The sequence below is a fragment of the Schistocerca serialis genome, chromosome 7 (assembly GCF_023864345.2).
Source record: "Schistocerca serialis cubense isolate TAMUIC-IGC-003099 chromosome 7, iqSchSeri2.2, whole genome shotgun sequence".
Classification (NCBI taxonomy): domain Eukaryota; kingdom Metazoa; phylum Arthropoda; class Insecta; order Orthoptera; family Acrididae; genus Schistocerca; species Schistocerca serialis.
The window spans coordinates 554,942,473-554,968,876 of record NC_064644.1 but is presented as its reverse complement, the minus strand read 5'-3'; the positions used below and the strand labels follow the sequence as shown (position 1 = coordinate 554,968,876).

At 43.4% G+C, this 26,404-nt stretch overlaps 1 protein-coding gene across 1 annotated transcript in view; it reads right to left on the bottom strand.

The window, feature by feature from the left end:
- LOC126412096 (Bloom syndrome protein homolog) overlaps positions 1-26,404 on the bottom strand; it is a 196,612-nt gene that overhangs the window by 161,979 nt on the left and 8,229 nt on the right. The window contains exon 3 of the mRNA XM_050081515.1: positions 4,561-4,713. Coding sequence (XP_049937472.1) covers positions 4,561-4,713 — 153 coding nt within the window. The remainder of the gene's footprint in view (positions 1-4,560; positions 4,714-26,404) is intronic.

Sequence of the window (26,404 nt, the reverse complement as noted above, 5' to 3'; positions counted from 1 at the left end):
TCCAAATACTAGGATACACTTACACAGGATGTCAAGTGAAGAAGTCCCTAGTTTACAAATTTAGTATCTCAAAAACTAAAATCGACAAGATGAGTACAACAAAAAGCATATTTATTGTGGAAGCTGTGAGAATTTTATAAATAGATTACACAAAAAGTTATGAAATACCGTAATTCGAAAAGATGATAACAGGTCATGTTAAACACTGTGCATCTCATACGGTATCAGTGTGCATAATTAAACTTGTCCTTTGCAAGCAGTCTTTGCAATCACAATTACACTGTAATCTGTAGTACTATTTGACGTATGCCAATATATTTTAGTATATTGATGACTCCCAAGGATCATGTGTCTTTTAATTCTTTGTTTCTCTGCTAAACACTGTGCATCTCATACGGTATCAGTGTGCATAATTAAACTTGTCCTTTGCAAGCAGTCTTTGCAATCACAATTACACTGTAATCTGTAGTACTATTTGACGTATGCCAATATATTTTAGTATATTGATTACTCCCAAGGATCATGTGTCTTTTAATTCTTTGTTTCTCTGGTGGATTTTACAATGGTAAGTTTCTTCTCTTTTATACTCTACTGATACCATAAGCAGTGTTTTAATTTACATTACATTCATTCAGCAATGTTTTGTGCTTATAGGCTTTATCCTATAATACGTGGATTGTCACGTACTGTCCAGGCTTTTCATTTGACTGTGTCTTGGATATGTATTACTCGTTATGCAGGATTCAGACTGGATGCCCATCTGCTGTTTCACCCAAGGTTTTACCAAGGAGTGACATGTTTTTATGCACACTTGTAGCTAGGAATTTGTGGCACATGAAGTATTAGTTTTGTGAGTACATCACTTTACTGTCTACTTTGTTCTGTAGATTATGTTGACTACTAGTGCTTTTACTTATGTAATTTTATTCTATACACAGATATGACTTGAAGATATACCTCCAGGGTATGAAATTGGTTGTCATACAGTGAAAACATAATAAACAGCGTTTGCAGATTTTGACTTCCACTCAGTTTTAATGTCAACTATTTTACCATCTCTGATTTTAAATTGTTTGAACGTTCTTCACAGTATGTACACTTTTTTTCTCCCCCCCCCCCCACTCCCCCCCCCCCCTCCTGCAACTGCCCGATCTATGAGGTTATTAGTAGTCTTTTCAAAATGTCCACCACTTGCAGTACAAAGATGGCACAATCAAACAATGAAATTTGTCATCACATTTTGTAGTGTCTCAAAAGGAATTGGATTCAAGTGCCACACAGATTGCCAATTCAAGCTCGTCCAACATGGTGGGATGGTTCGAGTAGACAGTGTCTTTCAACAGGGCCCACAAAAAGTAGGCATGAGGAGCCAGATAGGGTAAATATGGAGCCCAATCCATCCTGGCACCAGTAAATTTGCAATAACCAATGTGATGATGACTCTATTCCTGAAGTATTCTTCAAGAAAGTGAAACACCTGTTTGGTGTGTGTGGTCTGACCTCATCTTGCATGACCTACTCAGTGCCTGGTCAATCCTATAAAGCTAGCTTTTGTTGTGACAAACTGTTTGAAAATTGCAACATAACATTCACCAGTGACCATTACCCGCATGAAATTAAAGACCAACAATCCCTCAGCTGCATACCGAAGCCCAAAAAATAACTTTGGGAAAATAATGTGGTTTTAGTTCATACAAACAGGGATTATCAGAATACCAAAATGGCCTGTTTTCTTTACTCATCACTCCATTCAAGTGGAAGTGCACTTCATCTGTGAACCAGATACAACTACCATCAAATCCTTCAGTATCAATCATTGTGAGAATGTAGTTTGCAAAGTCGGCACTCTGTCGCACAGTTCATAAAGGTATGACCTTGTGGCTTTGGATTTTGAATGGAAACACGTGCACATCTATCTCGGTATTTTATGTATGGTGGAACGCTTCAGCCCAGTTTCTGCTGCAACTCTTCAGATTGATTTCTTTGGATTTTGCTGAATACCTCCAGAAACTGTGGCAACATGAGATTAACTACAGTCTGCCTGGGGCTGACCTTCCCCCCCCCCCCCCCCCCCTAGATTATCAGGCACGCCACCTGTTCATTGGAATTTTGTGAAGCGCTTGCAAATAGTTTTCACATTACATTGTTTTGGAACATTAAATTGGGTTTGACAACATGATACGCAATGGAAAACGTGATTTCAACCCCTTCCTTTGGTACACTAACCTACTTTCAGGTGTCAACAGAGGAACTGATCACTCTGAGCTACAGCGCACTATTTATAAGCACTATGTATTGCGAATACAGCGCCATCTGTAAGCAGCTTTTCAAATTAAGGCATTTTGAAATTTCTGTAAAAGATTCTTACAGCTTTCATGGTAAACGTACCATTTGCTGCATTTGTCTCTCAGTCTTAGTTTTCAAGATATTTAATTTTGAAACAGGGACTCCTTCACTTGACACCCTGTAACCTGATGCTGGCACTTTCCCAGCAAACAGAAATTCAAGTAGTTTTAGTTTCATCAGAAAAGCCCTGAAGTCTTTCAAGTGGAGGTAAATTTATAGCACACACGTTGCTTGGGAGCAAGAACAGCAAGTAAATGTTCTACATTACAAGCTAAGAGTGCTATCTTGAGAACCAGTTAAATTTTTTAGTTATAAACACTGCAATTTTTGATATTTTAAAGGCAGTCATTTCATTTTCACTATTATGATTACTTACTGGGAACTGAACTCAACCAACAACCAGTTCACAAACTTAATTAATTCATGCTCACAATTATACTCTTCCTAGTCTGTTTCATTATTTTCTGGAATTCTGTAACAGTACTTGATGTCTATAAATCTTCCCTTCCCACTCATCTATTAGCCTATCCCTGCTACAAACTCAGTGGGAAAAAGGGAGTGTCTCATCGAGATCTCTGAGAACTTATTCACTGCCAACTCCTTCCCCTGCACCTTAATTAAACTACTTGCTGCATCCACTACATAGCAGTCAATTGCTGACAGGCCTAGAGCAGTGAAACAAAATAAATATGAGTAGACTGTACTATCTCACTTTACAAAACAAACACTGCAAAATCCATGATGAAATGTAACAATATCATGAAAAGGAAAGTTGCTACCCACCATATTGCGGAGATGCTGATTGACAGACACGCACAACAAAAAGACTGTCACAAATTAGGTTTTGACCAGTATGGCCTTCGTCAAAAATAGACAAAACACACACACACACACACACGCACACACACACACACACACACACACACACACACACAAAACTGCAGTCTCTGGCAAGCGTGGCTTCAGTTACCAAAGATTGCAGTCGTGTGTGTGTGTGTGTGTGTGTGTGTGTGTAAAGCTAATTTGTGACATTCTTTTTGTTGTGCCTATCTACAACTCAGCATCTTCGATATATGGTGAATAGCAACTTTACTTTTCATAATATTGTCACTTTAAAAAACTTCGTACAATGAATTCGTAATTCCTACACAGCACATGCAACACAAAAATTAAAATTTTACTGTTTCAAAGAATAGATACTCTTGCACTGGAAGTCAAAAAATAGTTATTTAGATTAAACTTCTAGTGCATGGAATAATTAACTGCAACAGCAAGTTTCTCCTTTTGATAAATAGGTACAGCTTTTACCTTGAGAAAGTGGTGATGGAAGAACAATGCAGACTTAGAGAAATTATAAAAAACTTAACTTTCAAATTAACAATTCTTTGTGAAAATTTAAAAGACTAAAATAACATACATTAAGATTTTACTCCACCACTGATTGGAAGGGTGAGGGGAGGGGAAGGAGGAGGGGCTATGGAATCAATGTGAATAACTGAAGCAATCATCCCACTTTGAGATGTAATATTTTAGGGACATCATTGCTTGATCTCAGCTTTTTTGTGCCATTTCTAGAGTGTTCACCATCTCCCTCCCCCCACCATGTATACATGTTATGTTTCTGTTAATTATGCAGTAATTTTACAAAGAATACCTATTTCCCTCAAGGTTTTAATATTCTGTCAACACATATCTCTTGCAGATCACTTTATATGATTATCTATTACACAAGATTCTTGTAGAAGTCAATTGTCAGAGCCCTACAAGCTCAACTGAAATGTAAATGTGTAAGATTTGCTTGTAATGATTCAAGTGATTAGGTGAAGCAGAATTCTTTAACCTTTGCATATTTTCTATAAACAGTTTAGACAACTGACTCATGCTACATGGCAACTCATTACATTTGAAGCACATCATCAAAATCTGCACGCACGGTAATACTGAACAACTTATTACTTTTTAATGAACCAGTCACATAAAAGGCAAGAACCAATTTGTTTCTGATTCCCTGTTATTCAGCTACACTAAATGCAAAATTTTCCAGACTTACAGATTGGTGATCATGAGTGACCAAGTTTCTGCATAAAGAATGATAAGGAACAATTAACTTTTTGAGAATGATAGAAGTCAGATCAGTGCTGAAAATAAGTAATTACAAGGAACCATTACTGAGACATTTAAGTGGATAGTACAGCTAAAATAATGCCTCTTTACCTTTACCATCATCTTCTTCGTCACTCTGAATTATATTCCTTTGCCTTACACTTCCTTTTGTTATTACTTCATCACTATCTGCAGGAGATGAGGTGACACATTCTTTTTCCGATACTGTCACCTTTCCTGAATTCTCATTATCTTTTTCACTACCTGAAGAAGTGTAATGATAAACACAATTTTTAATCAGAAACATAAAATAAAGCTATATATAATAAGAAAGAAAACATTATCCAAACAGGCTGTAATACATTTATTGTCTGTGCTACTAGCTATTTTCAACTGTTAGTCATTTTCAAGCACTTATCATGGTCCAGACAGGCTGTAATATACACACATCAAAAAAAGTTTTGTATCACCCCAGTTCCCAGAACTCCTGAAGATAGATGTTGACTGTGGATATTGTATCACAGACACAGTCCCTTTGATTGTTCCAGTCCCTTTGACTGTTCAGAGATGTCACTAAACCCACCCAAAGATGTAAACAACCACACATGAGCAGTGTCTATTAGATGGAGGGGGTCCCACAGCCAATCAGTTCCAGTCATTCCAACAGGAAGGAGGTACACGGCTAGTGTTGTCTGTAGTTCAAACCATGCCTAGGTGGTCAATACTGTGGTTCAATCGCGTCCACGTTGTTACTTTCTGCCAGGAAGAGCTCTCAACAAGGGCAGTGTGTAGGCGTCTCGGAGTGAACCAAAGCGGTGTTGTTCAGACATGGAGTAGATACATAGAGGAACTGTTGACGACATGCCTCGCTCAGGCCACCCAAGGGCTACTACTGTAGTGGATGACCGCTACCTATGGATTATGGATCGGAGGAACCCTGATGGCAATGCCACAATGTTGAATAATGCTTTTCATGCAGCCACAGGATGTCATGTTACAACTCAAACTGCATGCAATAAGCTGCATGAAGCGCAACTTCACTCCCGATGCCCATGGTGAGGTCCATCCAGGCAACCACGACACCATGCAGTGCAGTACAGATGGGCCCAACAACATGCCAAATGGACCACTCAAAATAGGCCTATGTTCTCTCCACTGATGAGTGTCACATATGCCTTCAACCAGACATTTGTCAGAGACATGTTTGGAGGCAACCCGCTCAGGCTGAAAGCCTTAGTCACACTGTCCAGCGATTGCATCAAGGTGGAGGCCAGAACTGGCAGGATACCTTTGGTTCAGAACACGACCTGCAAGCAAGGCATTATGTGCTGGACACCCATCGTGTTGATACCACATAAGCATTCTGATTCTTAGCGGCACTTCATTCACAAGAGGACAAAGAATTCGTCTGAGGAAGTTGGCATACGCTATGCCATTTAGACTACCATGGATGAAATAAGGGCCGATAATTGCAGTACCTAGCATTCCACACCAGATGTTAACTCTCCATTGACGCTGATGGTCTTCCTGTCTAAGCCATGGTGGGTTGTTGCTGGACCAATAATGCATGTTCCTTGTATTTACCTGTCCTTTGTTTGAGAAGGAGCATTCATTGGTAAATAGCACATTGGAGAAGAAGTTCGGGTTGGCGAGGATTTGCTGCTGTGCCCACTGACAAAACTGTACACCATTCTGGAAATCATTCACATGCAATTCTTGATGTAGGTGTACATGGTAAGGATGGAACTGGTGACATGTAAGAATACGATGTACACTGGTTTTAGAAATGCCCATCTCGTGTTAAAGCTGTCGTGTGCTAACATGTGGATTCATAGCAACAGAAGTGAGAACAGTAACTTAGGCAGCTTCGTCTGTGCGAGTGCTACGAGGATTACGTTGTCGTGGGTTGAAACTTTCCGTTTCCTGAAGCATCGCAACAAGACAAGAAAAATCTGTTGGGAAGGTGGGTTCTTGTCAGGATATCGCTCTCTGTGCAGTTCCGCTACATGCGTAGCATTTCGCCTACCTTCATCAACAACAATAAAAGAAATGTTATGTCAATGCAGTTTGTAGGAAGGACAGCCTTTACTGTATGCGTACTCTACACAACAGTATTGAAAAGGACTAAACTACTGTACTAAATGTACCCCTACATAAGAAAACAGTATTGCAATTACTGTTCTGCTAACTTACATTCCCCATAGATGAGTAACATTTCTACCATCTTTTTGTTGGTGTACATTCTACTCACACAACTCTTCAACTCATGATGGTTGACGGAATGACGGGTGTGCATTCTACTTATGTTTTCATTTATCCTCTGTCAATGCCAGCATATGGATGTGTTCCATTACCCCGAGTACCTGCACTAAGCACTGGGAGCGTCAACATCAATGTTGTGTTATGTAATTAATAAAATTGTGTTTCAATGAATGGTACACTGTGATACATTTTTGAATAGGTCTTTAGGAGAGGAAATGAATTACCAAATAAAAAATACAGGGTGCATTTAAAAAAAGTCATACCGCTGTTCATATCTTTGTAAAAAACAAAGCTACAATGAAGGCAATAATGCTGATTGATGTCCCCCTGACAGTTAAAGAACATCTGCTCGAAACATTTTGTAATTTGCATCTGGACAAACAGTTATTTAGGGTGCTCAATATAAATGAGACACCATGTATATGACATTTATAAGAAGGCTATATTCCGTAAAGATGGTTCGGAAGGTAAGTGACACACTTATCTCTAAACAACCAATATTGTTCAGGAATTTAAAGACAGAAAAGAAGAAGAAAGTTGATAAAAGAAAAGTAAATGCAAATCAGAGAAATGAACAGCGAGAGCCATGTAATATGAAAATTGTTGCATTATGCTGACTTCGCATTTCTCTTTCTATTTTGTAGGTAACTGGTGCTCTTATGATAAAAATTGTGACTTACTGTCTCTTTTGGGCTCTTTTGATGGTGTTATACTGAATCCCCATCTGAAGAACTTGGAGTTTTCTGAACTGTCTTGTTTCCGGCATATTTGACAAGTAAGAAGAAGAAAAAAAAGGGGGGTGGGGGGCAGACACATGAACAATCTGTAGACTGAATTTTCACTTTGCAGTGGCATGTAAAAACAAAACGTTGTGTCAGACCCGCACTTGAACCTGGAAAGTTTGTCACCCTGCCCACATCTCCCTATTACCAAATTAATTTTCATGAGGTCCCATGCTGTATCCTATGAGCCTGTGGCTTCTTTTAAACACGTTGTCTAATTAAGTTCTTTTCTCCCCAATTTGATTCACTAACTATTCATTAGTTATTCCTGGTTTAAATGTCATGTGTGTATATATCTCAGGTTTGAGACAACAAACTGACTCCTCTTCCCCCCCCCCCCCCCCCCCCTATCTCTCTCTCAGACGTTAATATGATTTCCTGTCACTGGATTTGTTCTAATGACTGACTAAGTGTTCATGATTAAGTGTATGTCTGTCTGTTTCACAAATAGCTGGCAGCTTGAAGAGTTTAAATTATTCCTTCTTATCCCATGAGTAACCGCCAGTACACTTTTTCAGAGCACTGCTTGTTTAAGATCAGAAGAGAACATCAAGATGCTATCTAGGTTTCCCACAGTATCTGATATGAGCTACATCACACACCGAATTAAACTGTACAAAGTAACATGCTTTTGTATTCATGTATGCACTCTCCACACTAGTGGGAAATTTGTATCCATTGTTTATTAAATTTTGATACCATTCTTTGTTTCTCTCATTTGTATATACCATGTATACTATTTTCTCCTTCTACTCAATAGATGACTTTTTAGATATAAAATAGTAACTGAAAAAAATTAATTATTTTGTGTAAAGAAAACTTATGTTAAAGTGACATGTTCCACATCATTAGGATGTCTCATTTATTACTTGCAACAATATCATGCTAACTGTACACCAAACCTTGTATAAAAATGTGAAATTTTAATACTACAGGAAATTCTAAAAATTACAATACAGGGTGTCCCACTCAAACCTCCCTGATTGCAAAGACCCAGGAGAGAAAAACCACAGTAGATACAACAACGAAAAATGCACCACATTGTAGAGCATCTAAAGAATTTATATTCCCACATCAGAAGTGACAACTATCGTCACCACAGTGCAGCATGGTCGCATGAAGTGAAAATGGCATTCCACAGCAGCGCACGCAAGCAGTAGTGTGACTTGCAGAAACAAAATCGCCGATTACTGTGTAAAGAAATTCTCGGCGTGTGTATGAATGTAATCCACCTGATGTGAAAACAACTAAGGAATGGTATAAGAAGTTTCTGGCAACAGGAAGTGTTCTGAAACATTCTGGTGGTGCACGTTATGAAGTTTCAGAAGAGACAGTGGAGAACATCAGACAAACATTTCTTAGAAGCCCACAAAAGTCAATTCATAAAGCAACTAGGCAACTTGAAGTACCTTGATCAACATTACATCGTGTAGTTCACCAGCATCTTCGTATGTGTGCTCACAAAGTGCAAATTGTGCAACATCTGACGCTGAACAACAAACCACGCCGACAACAATTTGCTGCAGCATATTGATATGGATGCCAGCTTCCTGGAAAATGTTTATTCTCAGATGAGGCAACTTTTCATCTATCAGGAAGGGTTAATAGGCGTAATTTTCGGATTTGGGGTTTGCAAAATCCGCACGTTGTCATTGAACATGTTCGTGATAGCCCTAAACTAAACGTCTGGTGCAGGTTAATGCAGGACAGGATTGTTGGACTGTTCTTCTTTGCAGAACAAACAGTGAATGGGTCAGTGTATCTGGACATGTTGGAGCAGTTTGTGTACCCACAGATACAAGACTTGCAACCCAACATCATTTTTCAAGAAGATGGAGCTCCGCCGCATTGGTCAACGGCTGTTTGCAAGTTCCCGGGTAGGAACTTTCCCAATCGTTGGATTGGACGCGGAGGAACCATTGCCAGGCCACCACGTTCACCCGACATTATGCCACTTGATTTCCTCATGTGGAGATTTGTGAAGGACTGCGTATATACGACCAATGTGAACGATATTCCTACGTTGCGACATTGTGTCACTAATGTGATTGTAACAATAACAGAGGAAATATTACAAAGAACTTGGCAAGAAATTGAATATAGACTCGATATTCTTCGTGCTACAAATGGCTCACATGTAGAGGTGTATTGACGATAAATAAATAAATTCTCTGAGATGCTCTACAATGTGGTGCATTTTTCACTGTCGTATCTACTGTGGGCTTTTTTCCTGGGTCTTTGAAATCAGGGAGGTTTGAGTGTACCACCCTGTACAGTTGAAGACATGCTTTTCACTTACCATTGAAAAACAGGAAATCAGTGATTGAGAACAGAGGAAAACTGTGTAACTTAACAAAAACAAAACAAAAGTCTCTGAATTTAACAGAACAGTACACATATCACCAGTAACAAAGAGTACAGAACTGTATCTGTGGACATCAAAATTATGCTTCACTAAGAATAACCACTCTATGTATTACAGCCTCGAACAAAGTGCTACACACATCACAAAGATATAATAGTGGGGGGGGGGGGAGGGGGGCGGACTCAAACCTCTAATTTGAGAGTTTGGGGTTTTTAGCAGCAAATGTTATAAAGAACTGTAAGTAGATTACATAGGATGGGCATACAAACAGAAACATAACCAAAACATAATAAAAATGTATAATCATGATCGTCGACACTGTCAGTGCTGGAGAAAAGTATCTCTCATAATTTTTATGAATACGAGGGGCGTTCAGAAAGTAAGCTCCGATCGGTCGCGAAATGGAAACGACTATGAAAATCCGATAAAGCTTTGCACAGATGTGTTGGGTAGTGTCTCTAGTATAACCCCAGTTAGCATCACGTCGCTCTTCTCATTTCTGAGCTCGCAGTGAGTGCGTAAAGATGTCTAGAAAATAGTGTCTGCCGCCAAGTACGAGGGCCTGGTGAGAAATTTCGCCTGAAGCTATGCAGCTAACATTACATAACTGTCGTGCTGTTTCGTCTTCACGACAATTCTCAGCCGCGTTCTGCAGGGGCAATGAAGATGCTCCTGCATCGTTTTCAAATGGAAATGTTAGATTACCCACAATACAGTCCGCAATTGTCTCCCCCTGAGTTTCATCTCTGGTCACATTAACCGCTGTCTTTGAAGACAACATTTTGACACAGACAACGAGGTGTAGGCCAGCGTGGAGAATTGGCGGAAAGCACTGGCGGCTGCCTTCTATGATGAGGCTATTGAAAAGTTGGTACAACGCTATGACAAAAGTCTAATTCAGAACGGCGACTACGTAGAGAAGTAGCTGAAAGGTGTAGCTAATTGTTACAAGTAAAACATTTCTGATGTTCACTGTGGTTTCAATTTGGCAATCAATCGGAGCTTACTTTCTGAACAGGCCTCGTATAATAGAGGGAAACATTCCAGGTGGGAAAAATAAATCTAAAAACACAGATGATGTGACTTACCGAATGAAAGTGCTGGCAGGTCGATAGACACACAAACAAACACAAACATACACATGAAATTCAAGCTTTCGCAACAAACTGTTGCCTCATCAGGAAAGAGGGAAGGAGAGGGAAAGACGAAAGGATGTGGGTTTTAAGGGAGAGAGTAAGGAGTCATTCCAATCCCGGGAGAGGAAAGACTTACCTTAGGGGGAAAGAAGGGGTATACACTCGCGCGCACACACACATATCCATCCGCACATACACAGATGTATGTGCGGATGGATATGTGTGTGTGTGCGAGTGTATACCCCTTCTTTCCCCCTAAGGTAAGTCTTTCCTCTCCCGGGATTGGAATGACTCCTTACTCTCTCCCTTAAAACCCACATCCTTTCGTCTTTCCCTCTCCTTCCCTCTTTCCTGATGAGGCAACAGTTTGTTGCGAAAGCTTGAATTTCATGTGTGTGTATGTGTTTGTTTGTGTGTCTATCGACCTGCCAGCACTTTCGTTCGGTAAGTCACATCATCTGTGTTTTAAGATTTATCTCATAATTTTTACGTGTATTGAGGATTAAAATCTGGACTTTGATGCTTTTAGTTCTTAACATATTCAAAAAATGTATAAAATTAATGGGAAAGGAAGTATTTTACAGTAAAATGATCAAAGTAGTGAGAGGATAGCTCAAGATATTCTGGAAAGAATGTTGCATCTTGGAAAGCTTTGAGAATAACATGCTCAGCATTAGAATGACAGGAGAGACAAAGAGAGAGAGAGAGAGAGAGAGAGAGAGAGAGAGAGAGAGAGAGAGAGAGAGAGAGATTTCATTACTTACGTATTGAAGTCTTAGGAATTGTCAGTATATTACATAGGGGAGTAGCAAAAGTGGCACGCGGAGGACCAAGTATAGAGGGTATCTGTCCACCTTTTCTCTATGCTTCCTCCAACAAGTGGATTTTTGCTCTTTCCTTCAGCTGACAGAAACTGCAAGGGGACTTCAGAAAGTAAGTTACATATTATTATGACAGTCCAACTAACTTTTACTGACTGCTGCACTATGTTTCAAAGTGACACAGATGCACAACATTATTTTTTGACACAGTCACCAAATCTCTATAAACAGTGATTGGAAAGTTCTACCAATTGTTCAATTCCTAAAAGATGGAAATCTGCTCCTTCATTCCCTGGTCATGGAGACATTCAAGAACCATTGTGTGTACATCCTCATCAGCAGGAAATCTGCAATGGCTGCAAATCAGTTCCTTGGTTGCGTGGACATTGTTGTCTGTGGTCCTTCACGATAATCATTCTGGTCTGTGCGGTCTTGGTCAAACTGCTGGTATTATAACACTATGGCTGAACAGGGCATTGCATTTGGTCCATATACCACTCTAATTTCATGGTGAATCTGTGTTTGGTTTATGGGTTTTGCTCACAAGAATTGTATTGTCCCAAGTATTTCACTGTCCCACATATTTGAGCATTGGAGAAAGTTTCCAGATGCCACACTCTGTTATCCGTACCACAGCAGAACCATGTCCATAGGAAACCAAGAACATATACTCTTGTCTGGCAATGCAGTACTTTTGTTCTGACTGCGGATCCAATCTGGCCCAGGAGCTGTGTCGGGGGCAATGTGCAAGGGCACTGAGCAGCTTCCATTCTATAACTGGGGAATTATAGGGCTCACTGTGGCGTGCAGTTAACAAGAGGACTTTCCCTTCCATCCGCTGTTTGAGAGTGCGAAAGGCTGGGGGGGAATTCTCTGATGCAGATAGTTGAGCATAGTGGTCAGCAAAGTGCTTGGCAATCATGTTTGCATCGGTAGATAACATGCCATTGATGGTAACGCAAGGGACACCTGTTGGGGTCTGGTGCCCAAGTACACGTCTGACCTTCATCTAGACTTGGGAAGGTGACATATGGCACCCAATGATCGAACCATACCTCTCCTAACACTCCAGTTTCTGCCTTTTGATAAGCTGGCGAACATGGGCATGGAGCTGTTTAAAGGCTATTTGGTGCTCTAGGGAAGGGTGCCACTTATGTCGCTGTAGAGCTTGCCAATGCTCCTTAATTGCCGTAGCGACTTCTGGCGACCACCAAGGTACCAACTTTCGCCGGGGGCACCCCAAAGAACGAGGGATCACATTTTCCACTGCAGTAATGTTCATTGCAGTTACGTGCTCAACCACAACATCGATGGCACCAGGTGGGGGAGAGTCAACAGTGACAGCAGAGGTGAAGGCTTCCCAGTCTGCCTTGTTGAAAGCCCAACTGGGTAGGTGTCCTTGGGCATGATGCTGGGGGAATGACAGGAAAATGGGGAAGTGGTCACTACCACACAGGTCACCATGCGCTCTCCAGTGGATAGATGGGAGAAGTACTGGGCTGCAAGGTGATAAATCAATGGCCGAGTAACTACCATGAGATACACCGTAATGTGTAGCAGCCCCAGTATTTAAGAGGCAGACGTTGAACTGAGACAGTAAAGTTTCGACACCTCTGCCTCCGCCAGTAAGCACAGTGCCACCCCACAAGGGATTATCAGCTTTAAAATCTCCCAAAAGTAGGAAAGGTTTGAGCAATCAGTGCAGCCAATGTATTCAGCAGTAATGCACCATCTGGAGGAAGATATACATTGCAGACAGTTATCTCCTGCATCGTCTGTATCCTGACAGCACAGCTTCAAGTGGGGTTTGAAGGGGCAAAGGCTCACTACATACCGAGTTCAGGACATAGACACATACTCCACCTGGCACTCTACTATATTCACTACGGTTCTTGTAAAATACCTTGTAGCCACGAAGGGCAGGGGTCCGCATTGCCAGGAACCAGGTTTCCTGGAGGGCAACGCAAAAAGCAGATAGAAAGCTTAACAATTGCAATAGCTCAGCCAAGTGGTGGAAAAAACCAACACAATTCCATTGGAGGATAATGAGATCGTAAGGCTGGGAAGGCATGGAACATTCAATGAGGCAGTTTACGCCTCAGGTTGGTTGGTTGGTTGGTTGGTTGATTTAAAGGGGGGAGGGGGGGGGGGCTTCCGAAGGAAACAATACCACAAGAGTGAGAGTGAGACTAAGACAATGAGACAACAAAAAACAGAATGAAAGGAAAAACCACAACAACGACTGAAGGGCAACAAACACTTAGATGGACAAAAGGGGACAGGAAAACAATGAAGACGCAAGAAACAGGTAGAAGAGGTTAAAACAGGAAAGCAGGTTACCATTGCTGGGTGACCATGAGGATAAAAAGGAAAAGCCAGCCACTCTGCAACACATTAAAAGCACCACCTTGAACGCACTAGGGTGGTGGACACACAGGAACAAAGGACATGTGCTAAAACTTAGAGCAAATGATAAAACTCACCCTCACAAATAACACACAAAACTAAAGCTGCTGTTGAGGCACTGTCACCCAACACCGAAGGTAGGGTGCTGGGAAGGTTAAATGTTTGCCGCAGAGTGGCAAATAGTGGGCAGTCCAGCAAGAGAGGGACAACCGTCATTTGTGAGCCATGGTAACACTGGGGTGGGTCCTCGCAACGGAGGAGATAACCATGCGTCAGCCACATACAGCCAATTCGGAACCGACAGAGAACCACAGACTCCCTTTGAGAGGCATGCACGGAGGTCTTCCACAGATTCGTAGTTTCCTTAATGGCACACAGCTTGTTGTGCTTACTGAGGTTATGCCATTCCATCTCCCAAAGCCACAAAACCTTGTGGCTTAATATTCAACGCATGTCAGTTTCAGAGAAGCCGATCTCCATAACCGGTTTCTGTGTAGCCTGTTTGGCTTGCCTGTTGGCAAGTTCATTGCCTGGTATTCCGAAGTGACCTGGGGTCCAGACAAACACCACTGAACGACTGGATCGTTCCAGGGCATAGATGGACTCCTGGATGGTTTCTACCAAAGGATGGTGAGGGTAGCACTGGTCAACAGCTTTTAGGCTGCTCAAGGAGTCAGTACACAGGGCAAATGACTAGCCTGGGCATGAGCGGATGTCCTCAAGAGCACGAGATATAGCCACCAGCTCTGCAGTGAACACACTGCAGCCATCTGGCAATGAGTACTGTTCTATATGTCCTCCATGAACATAGGCAAAGCCAATAAGACTATCAGCCACTGGTGTAAAACACATCATGCCCCGGTACATATCGAGAGGAAGTGACAGTGGAGGGTTGCACGGTTAACTGAGTTCTTAGCGAGATGTGAAAGGTTGATGGGAAGCAGCGGCCTACGTGTACACCATGCAGGTGTTCATGGATGAACCTCAAATTTATGTGATCAAGACAAGGACTTCCGTTTGGAGAGAAGGGATCGCACATGATCAGTAATTGTAAGCTCCGACATGGGCCGCCGATGCAGGAGATGAACCGCGTGGATGGGAAAAGGAGACAGTAACTTGGATGCGCAGGAGAACTTTGAACATGTGCAACATAACTGGAGAGCAATTGCACACGCTTAACCTGCAATGGAGGGATTCCGGCCTCCACCAGGAAGCTGATCACCGTAATCGTCCTAAAAGCTCCTGTCGCTAGGCGAATGCCACAGTGGTGCACTGGGTCCAGTAAATGCAACGCTGAGGATGCCGCCGAAGCATAAACCAGACTCCCGTAGTCAAGGTGGGACTGAACAATGCCTCTGTAGAGCTGCAGTAGCATAGAACGATCTGCGCCCCAGCTGGTGTTGCTCACGCAGCAGAGGACATTGAGGTGCAGACAGCACTTCTGCTTAAGCTGACGAAGGTGAGGTAGCCAAGTCAATCTGCTGTTGAAAACCAGTCCCAAGAATCAATATGTCTCCACTACAGTGAGTGGATCATCATTAAGGTAAAGTTCTGGTTTCAATTGAACGGTACAACGCTGACAGAAATGCATCACACGACTTTGCAACCGAAAACTGGAAACCATGGCCTAGAGCCTATGACTGTCCCTTGTGGATGGTTCCTCCATGACTTTGCCTTGTAGATGGCTCTCTGTAGGTGCCACTCAGTAACACTAATACTGGTCAAGCAGTATGAAATGCAGAAGTTGTATGCATACAGAGACGGTGAGATGGACGGCCCCACAACTGCTGCTAGACCATTAATGGTCACTAAAAATAGAGATACACTCAATACGGAGCCCTGCGGTACCCCATTCTTCTGGATATGGGGCGAACTAAGGGAGGCACCAACTTGGACATGGAAAGTAAGAAGTGACAGGAAATATTGGATAAAAATTGGGATTGGGCCTCTGAGACCCCACTCGTGTAATGTGGCAAGGATATCATATCACCAGGTTGTGTCATACGCTTTTCGTAAATCAAAAAAGATGGCAACCAGGTGTTGGCATTCGGAAAAGGCTGTTTGGATGACAGATTTGAGGGGCACACAATTAGTAGTGGTAGAGCGACCATGGAGGAAGCCGCCCAGAGATGGAGCCAGTAGGCCACATGACTCCAGAACCCAACCCAACTGCTGACACACCATACGTTCCAGCAGCTTACAAAGAACGTTGGTGAGGCTGATGGGCCGATGGCTATCCATATCAAGCGGGTTTTTACCAGGTTTAAGCACCGGAATGATGGTGCTCTCCCACCATTGCAATGGAAAGATGCCATTGCACCAGATCCGGTTGAAGATGACAAGGAGATGTCACTTGTAGTCACATGAGAGATGTTTCATCATCTGACCGTTGATCCGATATTGGCCCAGGAGCTGTGTTGGGGCAATGTGCAAGGGAACTGAGGAGCTCCCACTCTGTAAATGGGGCATTATAGGGTTCACAGTGGCATGTAGCAAATGAGAGGACTTTCCCTTCCATCTGCCACTTGAGTGTGCAATAGGCTGGGGGGGGGGGGGGGGGGTAGTTCTCCGAAACAGAGGATTGAGCATAGTGCTCAGCAATTGCATTTGCATCAGTAGACAACACGACACTGATGTTAATTCCAGGGATACCTGTTGGGTCTGGTACCCATGAACATGTCTGACCTTCATCTAGACTTGGGAAGGTGACGTATGGCACCCAATGCTTGAGCCATACCTCTCCTAACACTCCCTGTTTCCGTCTTTTGATAAGCTGGCGAATGTGGGAATGGAGCTGTTTAAAGGCTGTTTGGTGCTCTAGGGAAGGGTGCCACTAATGTTGCTGTAGAGCTTGCCAATGCTCCTTAATTGCCTCATCAACTTCTGGCAACCACCAAGGTACCAACTTTCGCCAGGGGCACCCCAAAGAATGAGGGATCACATTTTCCACTGCAGAAATGTTCAATGCAGTTACATGCTCAACCACAACATCGATGGCACCAGGTGTGGGAGAGTCAACAGTGACCGCAGAGAAGAAAGTTTCCCAGTCTGCCTTGTTTAAAGCCCATCTGTGCAGACGTCCGTGGGCCTGACGCCAGGGTAGTGACAGAAAGATGGAGAAGTGGTCACTTCCACACAGGTCATTGTCATGCTCTCCAGTGGATAGATGGGAGAAGTCCTGGGCTACAAATTGATAAATCAGTGGCTGAGTAACTAACATGAGCCACACTGAAATGTGTGGCAGCCCCAGTATTTAAGAGGCAGAGATCGAACCGAGACAGTAAAGCTTCAACATCTCTGCCTTGAACAGTAAGCACGGTGGCACCTAACAAGGGGTTATAGGTGTTAAAATCTCCTAAAAGTAGGAAAGGTTTAGGGAGTTGATCAATCAGTGCAGCTAACATATTCAGTGGTACTGCACCATCTAGTGGAAGATATACACTGCAGACAGTTATTTCCTGCATCATCCTTATTCTGACAGCCACAGCTTCAAGAGGGGTTTGAAGGGCCACAGTTGCACTAAAGACTGAGTTTAGGACATAAACGCAAATTCCACCTGACACTCGATTATAGTCACTACAGTTCCTGTAATATCCCCTATAGCCGCAGAGGGCAGGGGCCCGCATTGCCGGGAAGTAGGTTTCCTGGAGGGCAATGCAGAAAGCAGGCGTAAAGCCTAACAGTAGCTCAGCCAGGTGATGGAATGCCACAACTCCACTGGAGGATGACATTGTGAGTCTGGGAAGGCATGGAACATTCAATGAGGCAGTTTACGCCTCAGGGTCACCTGCTGCCATTGACTTATTGCCTGAGCAGTCTATATCCATTGTGTCTGAGGGTCTGGCGAGATCTAAGTCCTCAGTGGACGGCAGAATCTCCATCCCATCCTCACGTGCAGAAGTTGTAGGTAGCAGTGGTGTGGGTGCCACCACAATTCCCTTGGTCCTGGGGGTCTTCTTTTTGGGTTCCTCTCACTGCCCATTGGGTTTCTCTGGCTAGGAGGGCTTCACTGATCCAGTCTCAGTGACTGAGGATGATCGTGAAGTCCTACGACCAGCTGCTTTTCAGCACTTCAGCCACTGGTGGGTGTCATCTTTCCCACTACCAGAAACCTGGGAAGGGAGTGACCCAAGAGAACCCTTCCTAGCGAGAGGAGCCAAAGAAAACTTACACTTCTCCAGCTGAGAAGAGGGTACTGGTATCCTGATGGTTGCGGAGGGGGGTGGGGCAGTGATCCCGAGGTAGGTGGTATGGGAGCAACAGGGAGGGAAGTGTGCCCCACCATCAAGGGGACAGGTGTAGTCATCTGGCTCTGACAGCCGACCGGAACTCGTGGAATTGATGGGACTACAAATGTTCTCATAGCAGCGGCATAAGAGGAGGTCATAGCCACAGGATGGAGGTGCTCCAATTTCCTCTTAGCCTCAGTATAGGTCAGTCTGTCCAGGGTCTTATATTCCAATATTTTCTTTCTTTCTGTAAAATCCTGCAGTCTGTCAAGCAAGGGGAATGATGCTCTCCACAATTGACACAGACGGAATGCAGGGCCCATGCAGTATTGGGATCCGAAGGACATCCACAATCTCGACATGTGATGCTGGAAGTACAGCGGGAAGATGTATGGCCAAACTTCCAGCACTTGAAGCACTGCATCGGGGGAGTGATATACGGCTTGACATCACAGCAGCAGACCATCACCTTGACCTTCTCAGGCAATGTATCACCTTCGAAGGCCAAGACGAAGGCACCGGTGGAAAACTGATTATGCCTTGGACCCTTATGGATGTGCCGGACAAAACGAACACCTCAGTGCTCTAAGTTGGCATGCAGCTCGTCATCAGACTGCAAAAGGAGGTCTCTGTGGAATATAATACCCTGGGCCATATTTAAGCTCTTATGCAGCATGATGGTAAAGGAAACATCCCCCAGGGTGTCACAAGCAAGTAATGCCTGTGACTGGGCAGAGGATGCCGTTTTTATCAAGACTAACCCTGACCGCATTTTGGACAAACCATCCACCAAACTTGTGCTCTAAATGCTCAACAAAAAACTGAGACTTCATTGAAACAAAGGAGTCCCTATCATCTCTCGTACATATGAGGTACCAGGGCAAATAAGGTTTGCTACCATCCTTAGCGTGGCGCTCCTCCCATGGTGTGGCCCCTGGGGAGGGGGGTACACGCTTACAGACTGCTGTTGTGTGATCAACAGGAAGTGATGCTGTGGTATGCTTCATCACGCATCATCTGTCCTGATGCCACCCACTCAGACCAGGGGCCCGCCTCACGGTCGCTACCCAGCCACAGCAGAGGGCAACTAGCAGGATGGCCACTGCCGGGAGTCCCGATGCCCCAGGGTGACGGGCATCTTCTCCTTGGCATATGTGGGGAATTAACGGCGCAGGCATCAGCAAAGCAATCCCTATGTGGTCAGGGGACTACAACCAACAGGGTACATTGTGACCCCACCACAACGGACTGGCTACTGTGCTGGATATCAGGTGCAACCAAGCAAACAGGTCCATTATCTTTGTCAGTGCAGAAAACGATACTGCACAGTGGATGGAGGAAAATGCAACCAGGAGGGTGACCTTGCCCAGCAGCTGGAGAATAAGCAGAAGTGCAGATCCACATTAACGAAGGATACAAGAGGTCTCAGCCCATGATGGACACAATGCATCATGCAAGGTGAAACTCCCCAATTGGCTCACTCTTCGGGAAAAAGCCCTACCTTATAATGATGAATAGAAACCACCATCATAGGCAAAACATAACAACAGCAAGATCAGCCACTTTAGCATCGACTGCCAGCATTAGAGGGAGCACGTCACAAAGATTAAGATGGCGCCTAAAAGCAGCCACATTAGTGCTGTCTATGAGTAAATGGGTCACCATCAGGCGGGCTCCGCATCGGCAGCGAGGGGGATCCCCATGTCGGAGAATGCGGCCATGGGGTCAGCCAAGTGCAGGCAATGCAGAGCCAACAAGACTGCCACGCAGCCATGGTCTCCTTAATTATCATGAGTTTGTTTGGGGAGATCAGGGCAGAGAATTCTGAATTCCAAACTTCCAGCAATCTATGGCATGTAAATGACCAAATGTCCAGTTTTAGATTCCCCATTTCTGGAATCGGCGTCTTGGTGGCCAGCTTGGCCAACCAATCACCTCGTTCATTTCCCGAAATCCCAATGTGACCGAATGTCCAAATGAAAACGACCGGCTGTCCAGCTTGATGGGGGTCACAGACCAGGTCCTGGACAGCCAAAACCAGTGGGTGAGGAGAGCAGCACTCATCTATAGCCTGAGGGCTGCTAAGGGAGTCATTATCAATTAGGATACTCTTGCCAGTACAAGAATGAACACAGCTAAGGGCTAGTTTAATAGCCATCAATTCAGCAGTGAAGACACTGCAGCCGTTTGGCGGAGAGTGAAGTTCACTGCATTTTGCATGTACGTATGCAAAGCCTGTTTGTCCATCAACTGTTGAGCCATCGGTGAACACCACTTCCTAACTCAGATACACTTCAAGGACAGCCAAGAAAGGGCGGTGAAAAATCACGAGGTCAATGGAATCTTTTAAACCAAAGGAGATTTTGAGACAGATTCAAGGACTGGGTACAAGCCATGGGGTGTGATGTCTCCCTGACCAGAGGTGACAGTGGAGGAAGTTGCAGTTCTGAAAAGAGACAGCAAATGTAAACTAAGTTCTGGGTCACTGTTTTGGGAGGTGGAGCTCCTTTCCAGGGAAAAGAACACAGTAGTTGGGATGTTCAAGGAAGCTACGAATGTGTGTGGCATAATTCAGAAGCTGTTGTCAGTGCCTGGTAGGTAATGGAGGGACTACAGTCTCGACTGTTCACAGGGCTAGTTCAGAAGGATCCTGTCACAAGTTGGACCCCACAATGATGAATGGAGTGCAGTATCAGCAATGCTGCGGGTGATGCTGAACCATATGAAAGAGTCCCAATAATCAAGATGGGACAGAATCAGGGCTTTGTAAGGCTGCAAAAGGGTAGCATAATCTGCACCCCAGTTAGTGTTACTTAGGCAGCGAAGTGTAATGAGGTGTTGCCAGCAATTTCACTTAAGCTGGCAGAGGTGGGGAAGCCATGACAGCTGGAAATTGAAGACTAGTCCCAAAAAGTAGTGTATCTCAACTACAAGAAGTACTTGATCGGCTAGGTAAAGTATGATGGTGACAGAAGTGCATAACACAAGTCTTAGTAGTTGCAAACCGGAAGCCACATCTGGCCTCTTGATATGTGAACTTGTGCAGGGTCTTATACTCCTGGATTTTCTTTTCACACTTAAAAACAGAGCCATGACTGTGCCTTTCATATGGCACCCTGTAGGTGACAGCTCAGCAACACCCATACTAGAGGAGCAATAATAAAAGCAAAAATATAAGGAGGGTGATACCAAAGACCCCACAGTTGCCGCTAGACCATTGACGGCCACCGGAAAGAGGGGTTGTTCAGTACCAAGCCCTGTGGGATGCCATTTTCTTGGATATGGAGGTACTGAGTGAAGCACCCACTTGAACGCGGAACATATGGTACGACAGAAAGCTCTAGACAAAAATCTGGAGTGGACCCCGGAGGCCTCACTCATGTAAAGCAGCAAGAATATGGTAACCCCATGTCATGTCATAAGCCTTCTATGGGTAGAAAAAGACAGTGATTAGGTGCTGCCAATGTGCAAAGGCCATCCGGATGGTGGACTCCAGGTGACCCCTATTATCAGCACTGGAGCAGCCTTTGCAAAAACCACCCTTAGATGAATCCAAAACATCTGAGACCCAAGGAGCCAACAAAGCTGCTTGCTCATCATGCATTTGAGCAACTTACAGAGAATGTCGATAAGGCTGATTGGTTGACAACTGTCCATCTCTAGTGGGTTCTCACCCGGTTTCAGTGCTGGAGCCATCGTGCTTTCTCAACAGTGAAATGGGAACTCACCCTCATTCCAGATTCAATTAAAGAGGGCAAGGATGTTATGCTGACAATCCACTGAGAGATGCTTCAGCATTTGGTTGTGGGTGCGTCTGGCCCTGGGGCTGTGTTAGGGCAATGGGCTATGGCTCTGGGGTTCCCATTCACTGAATGGAGCATTATATGGCTCCAGATGGCGGGTGGTAAAAGATAAGAGCTGGTAGTTCTCAGATGAATATGCGCGAGCATCATGCTCAGTGACAGTGTCTGGATCAGTGTAAATGGCATCTCTTATCCATTAGAACACGCATAACAGAGGAAGGCACTGTCAATAATGATGGCAATGACACTGCAGCTGTAGCATTAAGACTGTGTCATCTGTATGGGATTAAGATGCTCATACTTTTTCTGGCCTCTTGATATGTGACCTTGTGCAGGATCTTATACTCCTGGATTTTCTTCTCACACTTAAAAAACTGGCGTTCTACGGATCGGAGCGTGGAATGTCAGATCCCTTAATCGGGCAGGTAGGTTAGAAAATTTAAAAAGGGAAATGGATAGGTTGAAGTTAGATATAGTGGGAATTAGTGAAGTTCGGTGGCAGGAGGAACAAGACTTCTGGTCAGGTGACTACAGGGTTATAAACACAAAATCAAATAGGGGTAATGCAGGAGTAGGTTTAATAATGAATAGGAAAATAGGAATGCGGGTAAGCTACTACAAACAGCATAGTGAACGCATTATTGTGGCCAAGATAGATACGAAGCCCACGCCTACTACAGTAGTACAAGTTTATATGCCAACTAGCTCTGCAGACGACGAAGAAATTGAAGAAATGTATGATGAAATAAAAGAAATTATTCAGATAGTGAAGGGAGACGAAAATTTAATAGTCATGGGTGACTGGAATTCGAGTGTAGGAAAAGGGAGAGAAGGAAACGTAGTAGGTGAATATGGATTGGGGGACAGAAATGAAAGAGGAAGCCGCCTGGTCGAATTTTGCACAGAGCACAACATAATCATAACTAACACTTGGTTTAAGAATCATGAAAGAAGGTTGTATACATGGAAGAACCCTGGAGATACTAAAAGGTATCAGATAGATTATATAATGGTAAGACAGAGATTTAGGAACCAGGTTTTAAATTGTAAGACATTTCCAGGGGCAGATGTGGACTCTGACCACAATCTATTGGTTATGACCTGTAGATTAAAACTGAAGAAACTGCAAAAAGGTGGGAATTTAAGGAGATGGGACCTGGATAAACTAAAAGAACCAGAGGTTGTACAGAGATTCAGGGAGAGCATAAGAGAGCAATTGACAGGAATGGGGGAAATAAATACAGTAGAAGAAGAATGGGTAGCTTTGAGGGATGAAGTAGTGAAGGCAGCAGAGGATCAAGTAGGTAAAAAGACTAGGGCTAGTAGAAATCCTTGGGTAACAGAAGAAATATTGAATTTAATTGATGAAAGGAGAAAATATAAAAATGCAGTAAATGAAACAGGCAAAAAGGAATACAAACGTCTCAAAAATGAGATCGACAGGAAGTGCAAAATGGCTAAGCAGGGATGGCTAGAGGACAAATGTAAGGATGTAGAGGCCTATCTCACTAGGGGTAAGATAGATACCGCCTACAGGAAAATTAAAGAGACCTTTGGAGATAAGAGAACGACTTGTATGAATATCAAGAGCTCAGATGGAAGCCCAGTTCTAAGCAAAGAAGGGAAAGCAGAAAGGTGGAAGGAGTATATAGAGGGTCTATACAAGGGCGATGTACTTGAGGACAATATTATGGAAATGGAAGAGGATGTAGATGAAGATGAAATGGGAGATATGATACTGCGTGAAGAGTTTGACAGAGCACTGAAAGACCTGAGTCGAAACAAGGCCCCCGGAGTAGACAATATTCCATTGGAACTACTGACGGCCGTGGGAGAGCCAGTCCTGACAAAACTCTACCATCTGGTGAGCAAGATGTATGAAACAGGCGAAATACCCTCAGACTTCAAGAAGAATATAATAATTCCAATCCCAAAGAAAGCAGGTGTTGACAGATGTGAAAATTACCGAACTATCAGCTTAATAAGTCACAGCTGCAAAATACTAACACGAATTCTTTACAGACGAATGGAAAAACTAGTAGAAGCCAACCTCGGGGAAGATCAGTTTGGATTCCGTAGAAACACTGGAACACGTGAGGCAATACTGACCTTACGACTTATCTTAGAAGAAAGATTAAGGAAAGGCAAACCTACGTTTCTAGCATTTGTAGACTTAGAGAAAGCTTTTGACAATGTTGACTGGAATACTCTCTTTCAAATTCTAAAGGTGGCAGGGGTAAAATACAGGGAGCGAAAGGCTATTTACAATTTGTACAGAAACCAGATGGCAGTTATAAGAGTCGAGGGACATGAAAGGGAAGCAGTGGTTGGGAAGGGAGTAAGACAGGGTTGTAGCCTCTCCCCGATGTTGTTCAATCTGTATATTGAGCAAGCAGTAAAGGAAACAAAAGAAAAATTCGGAGTAGGTATTAAAATTCATGGAGAAGAAATAAAAACTTTGAGGTTCGCCGATGACATTGTAATTCTGTCAGAGACAGCAAAGGACTTGGAAGAGCAGTTGAATGGAATGGACAGTGTCTTGAAAGGAGGATATAAGATGAACATCAACAAAAGCAAAACAAGGATAATGGAATGTAGTCTAATCAAGTCGGGTGATGCTGAGGGAATTAGATTAGGAAATGAGGCACTTAAAGTAGTAAAGGAGTTTTGCTATTTGGGGAGCAAAATAACTGATGATGGTCGAAGTAGAGAGGATATAAAATGTAGGCTGGCAATGGCAAGGAAAGCGTTTCTGAAGAAGAGAAATTTGTTAACATCGAGTATAGATTTAAGTGTCAGGAAGTCATTTCTGAAAGTATTCGTATGGAGTGTAGCCATGTATGGAAGTGAAACATGGACGATAAATAGTTTGGACAAGAAGAGAATAGAAGCTTTCGAAATGTGGTGCTACAGAAGAATGCTGAAGATTAGATGGGTAGATCACATAACTAATGAGGAAGTATTGAATAGGATTGGGGAGAAGAGAAGTTTGTGGCACAACTTGACCAGAAGAAGGGATCGGTTGGTAGGACATGTTCTGAGGCATCAAGGGATCACCAATTTAGTATTGGAGGGCAGTGTGGAGGGTAAAAATCGTAGAGGGAGACCAAGAGATGAATACACTAAGCAGATTCAGAAGGATGTAGGTTGCAGTAGGTACTGGGAGATGAAAAAGCTTGCACAGGATAGAGTAGCATGGAGAGCTGCATCAAACCAGTCTCAGGACTGAAGACCACAACAACAACAACAACTTAAAAAACGGAGCAATCTGGTGAGCAGGGAGAGTGGAGCTCGCTGCAGTTTACACAGATGGAAGGAGGGGCACAAGCAATGTTGCATGCAACAGACAGCCACAATCCCTGCAGACAGAGGTAGTGATGCAATAGGAAGACATGTCTGAACTACTTACACCTGAAGCATCTCATAGGAGGAGGAACATAGGGTTTCATGACACACTGGTAGACCGTCACCTTGACCTTCTCAGACAATATATCACCCTCGAAAGGCAAGATGAAGGCCACAATAGCAACTCTGTTTTCCCTTGGTCCCCTATGGACACAACAGACGAAATGCACAACCCGTCACTCTAAGTTGGTCTGCAGTTCATCATTAGAGGGCAAAAGAAGATTGTGGTGAAAGATGATGCCCTTGACTGTATTGAAACTATTGTGGGGAGTGACAGTCACAGGCATGTCATCCAACTTTTCAAAAGAGAGCAGCACCTGTGACTGGACTGGAGATGACATTTTGATCAGAATAGAACTTCCCCATATTTGTCTTCAATATTTTCCACAAAAAATAAGGGCTTTGTGTTATGGTCAAAAAGGTGCCCCCATTGCTCCTAATACAGGCCAGGTGTTGAGGAAAGGATTTTACCCCTTGTTGTTTAGCCCTACATTCCTGCCATGGCAGGGCCAGGATACAGAACACGTTGGGATCGTACTTAGTTACGTAATACAAGGCTATTCCATTTGAAGAGAGTGCTGGGGCTGTGTGATCACTCGACCTCAGGCTTTTATGTTCTAAAAATCTTAAATTAGGCACCTAAAATAGGTTCTATCACTTACAAAAATAGGTTATAAAAATGAGCAGATAGGTGACCAAAATCTGACATTTTATTGTCTAGAAAGATAAACAGATTGACAAAAATC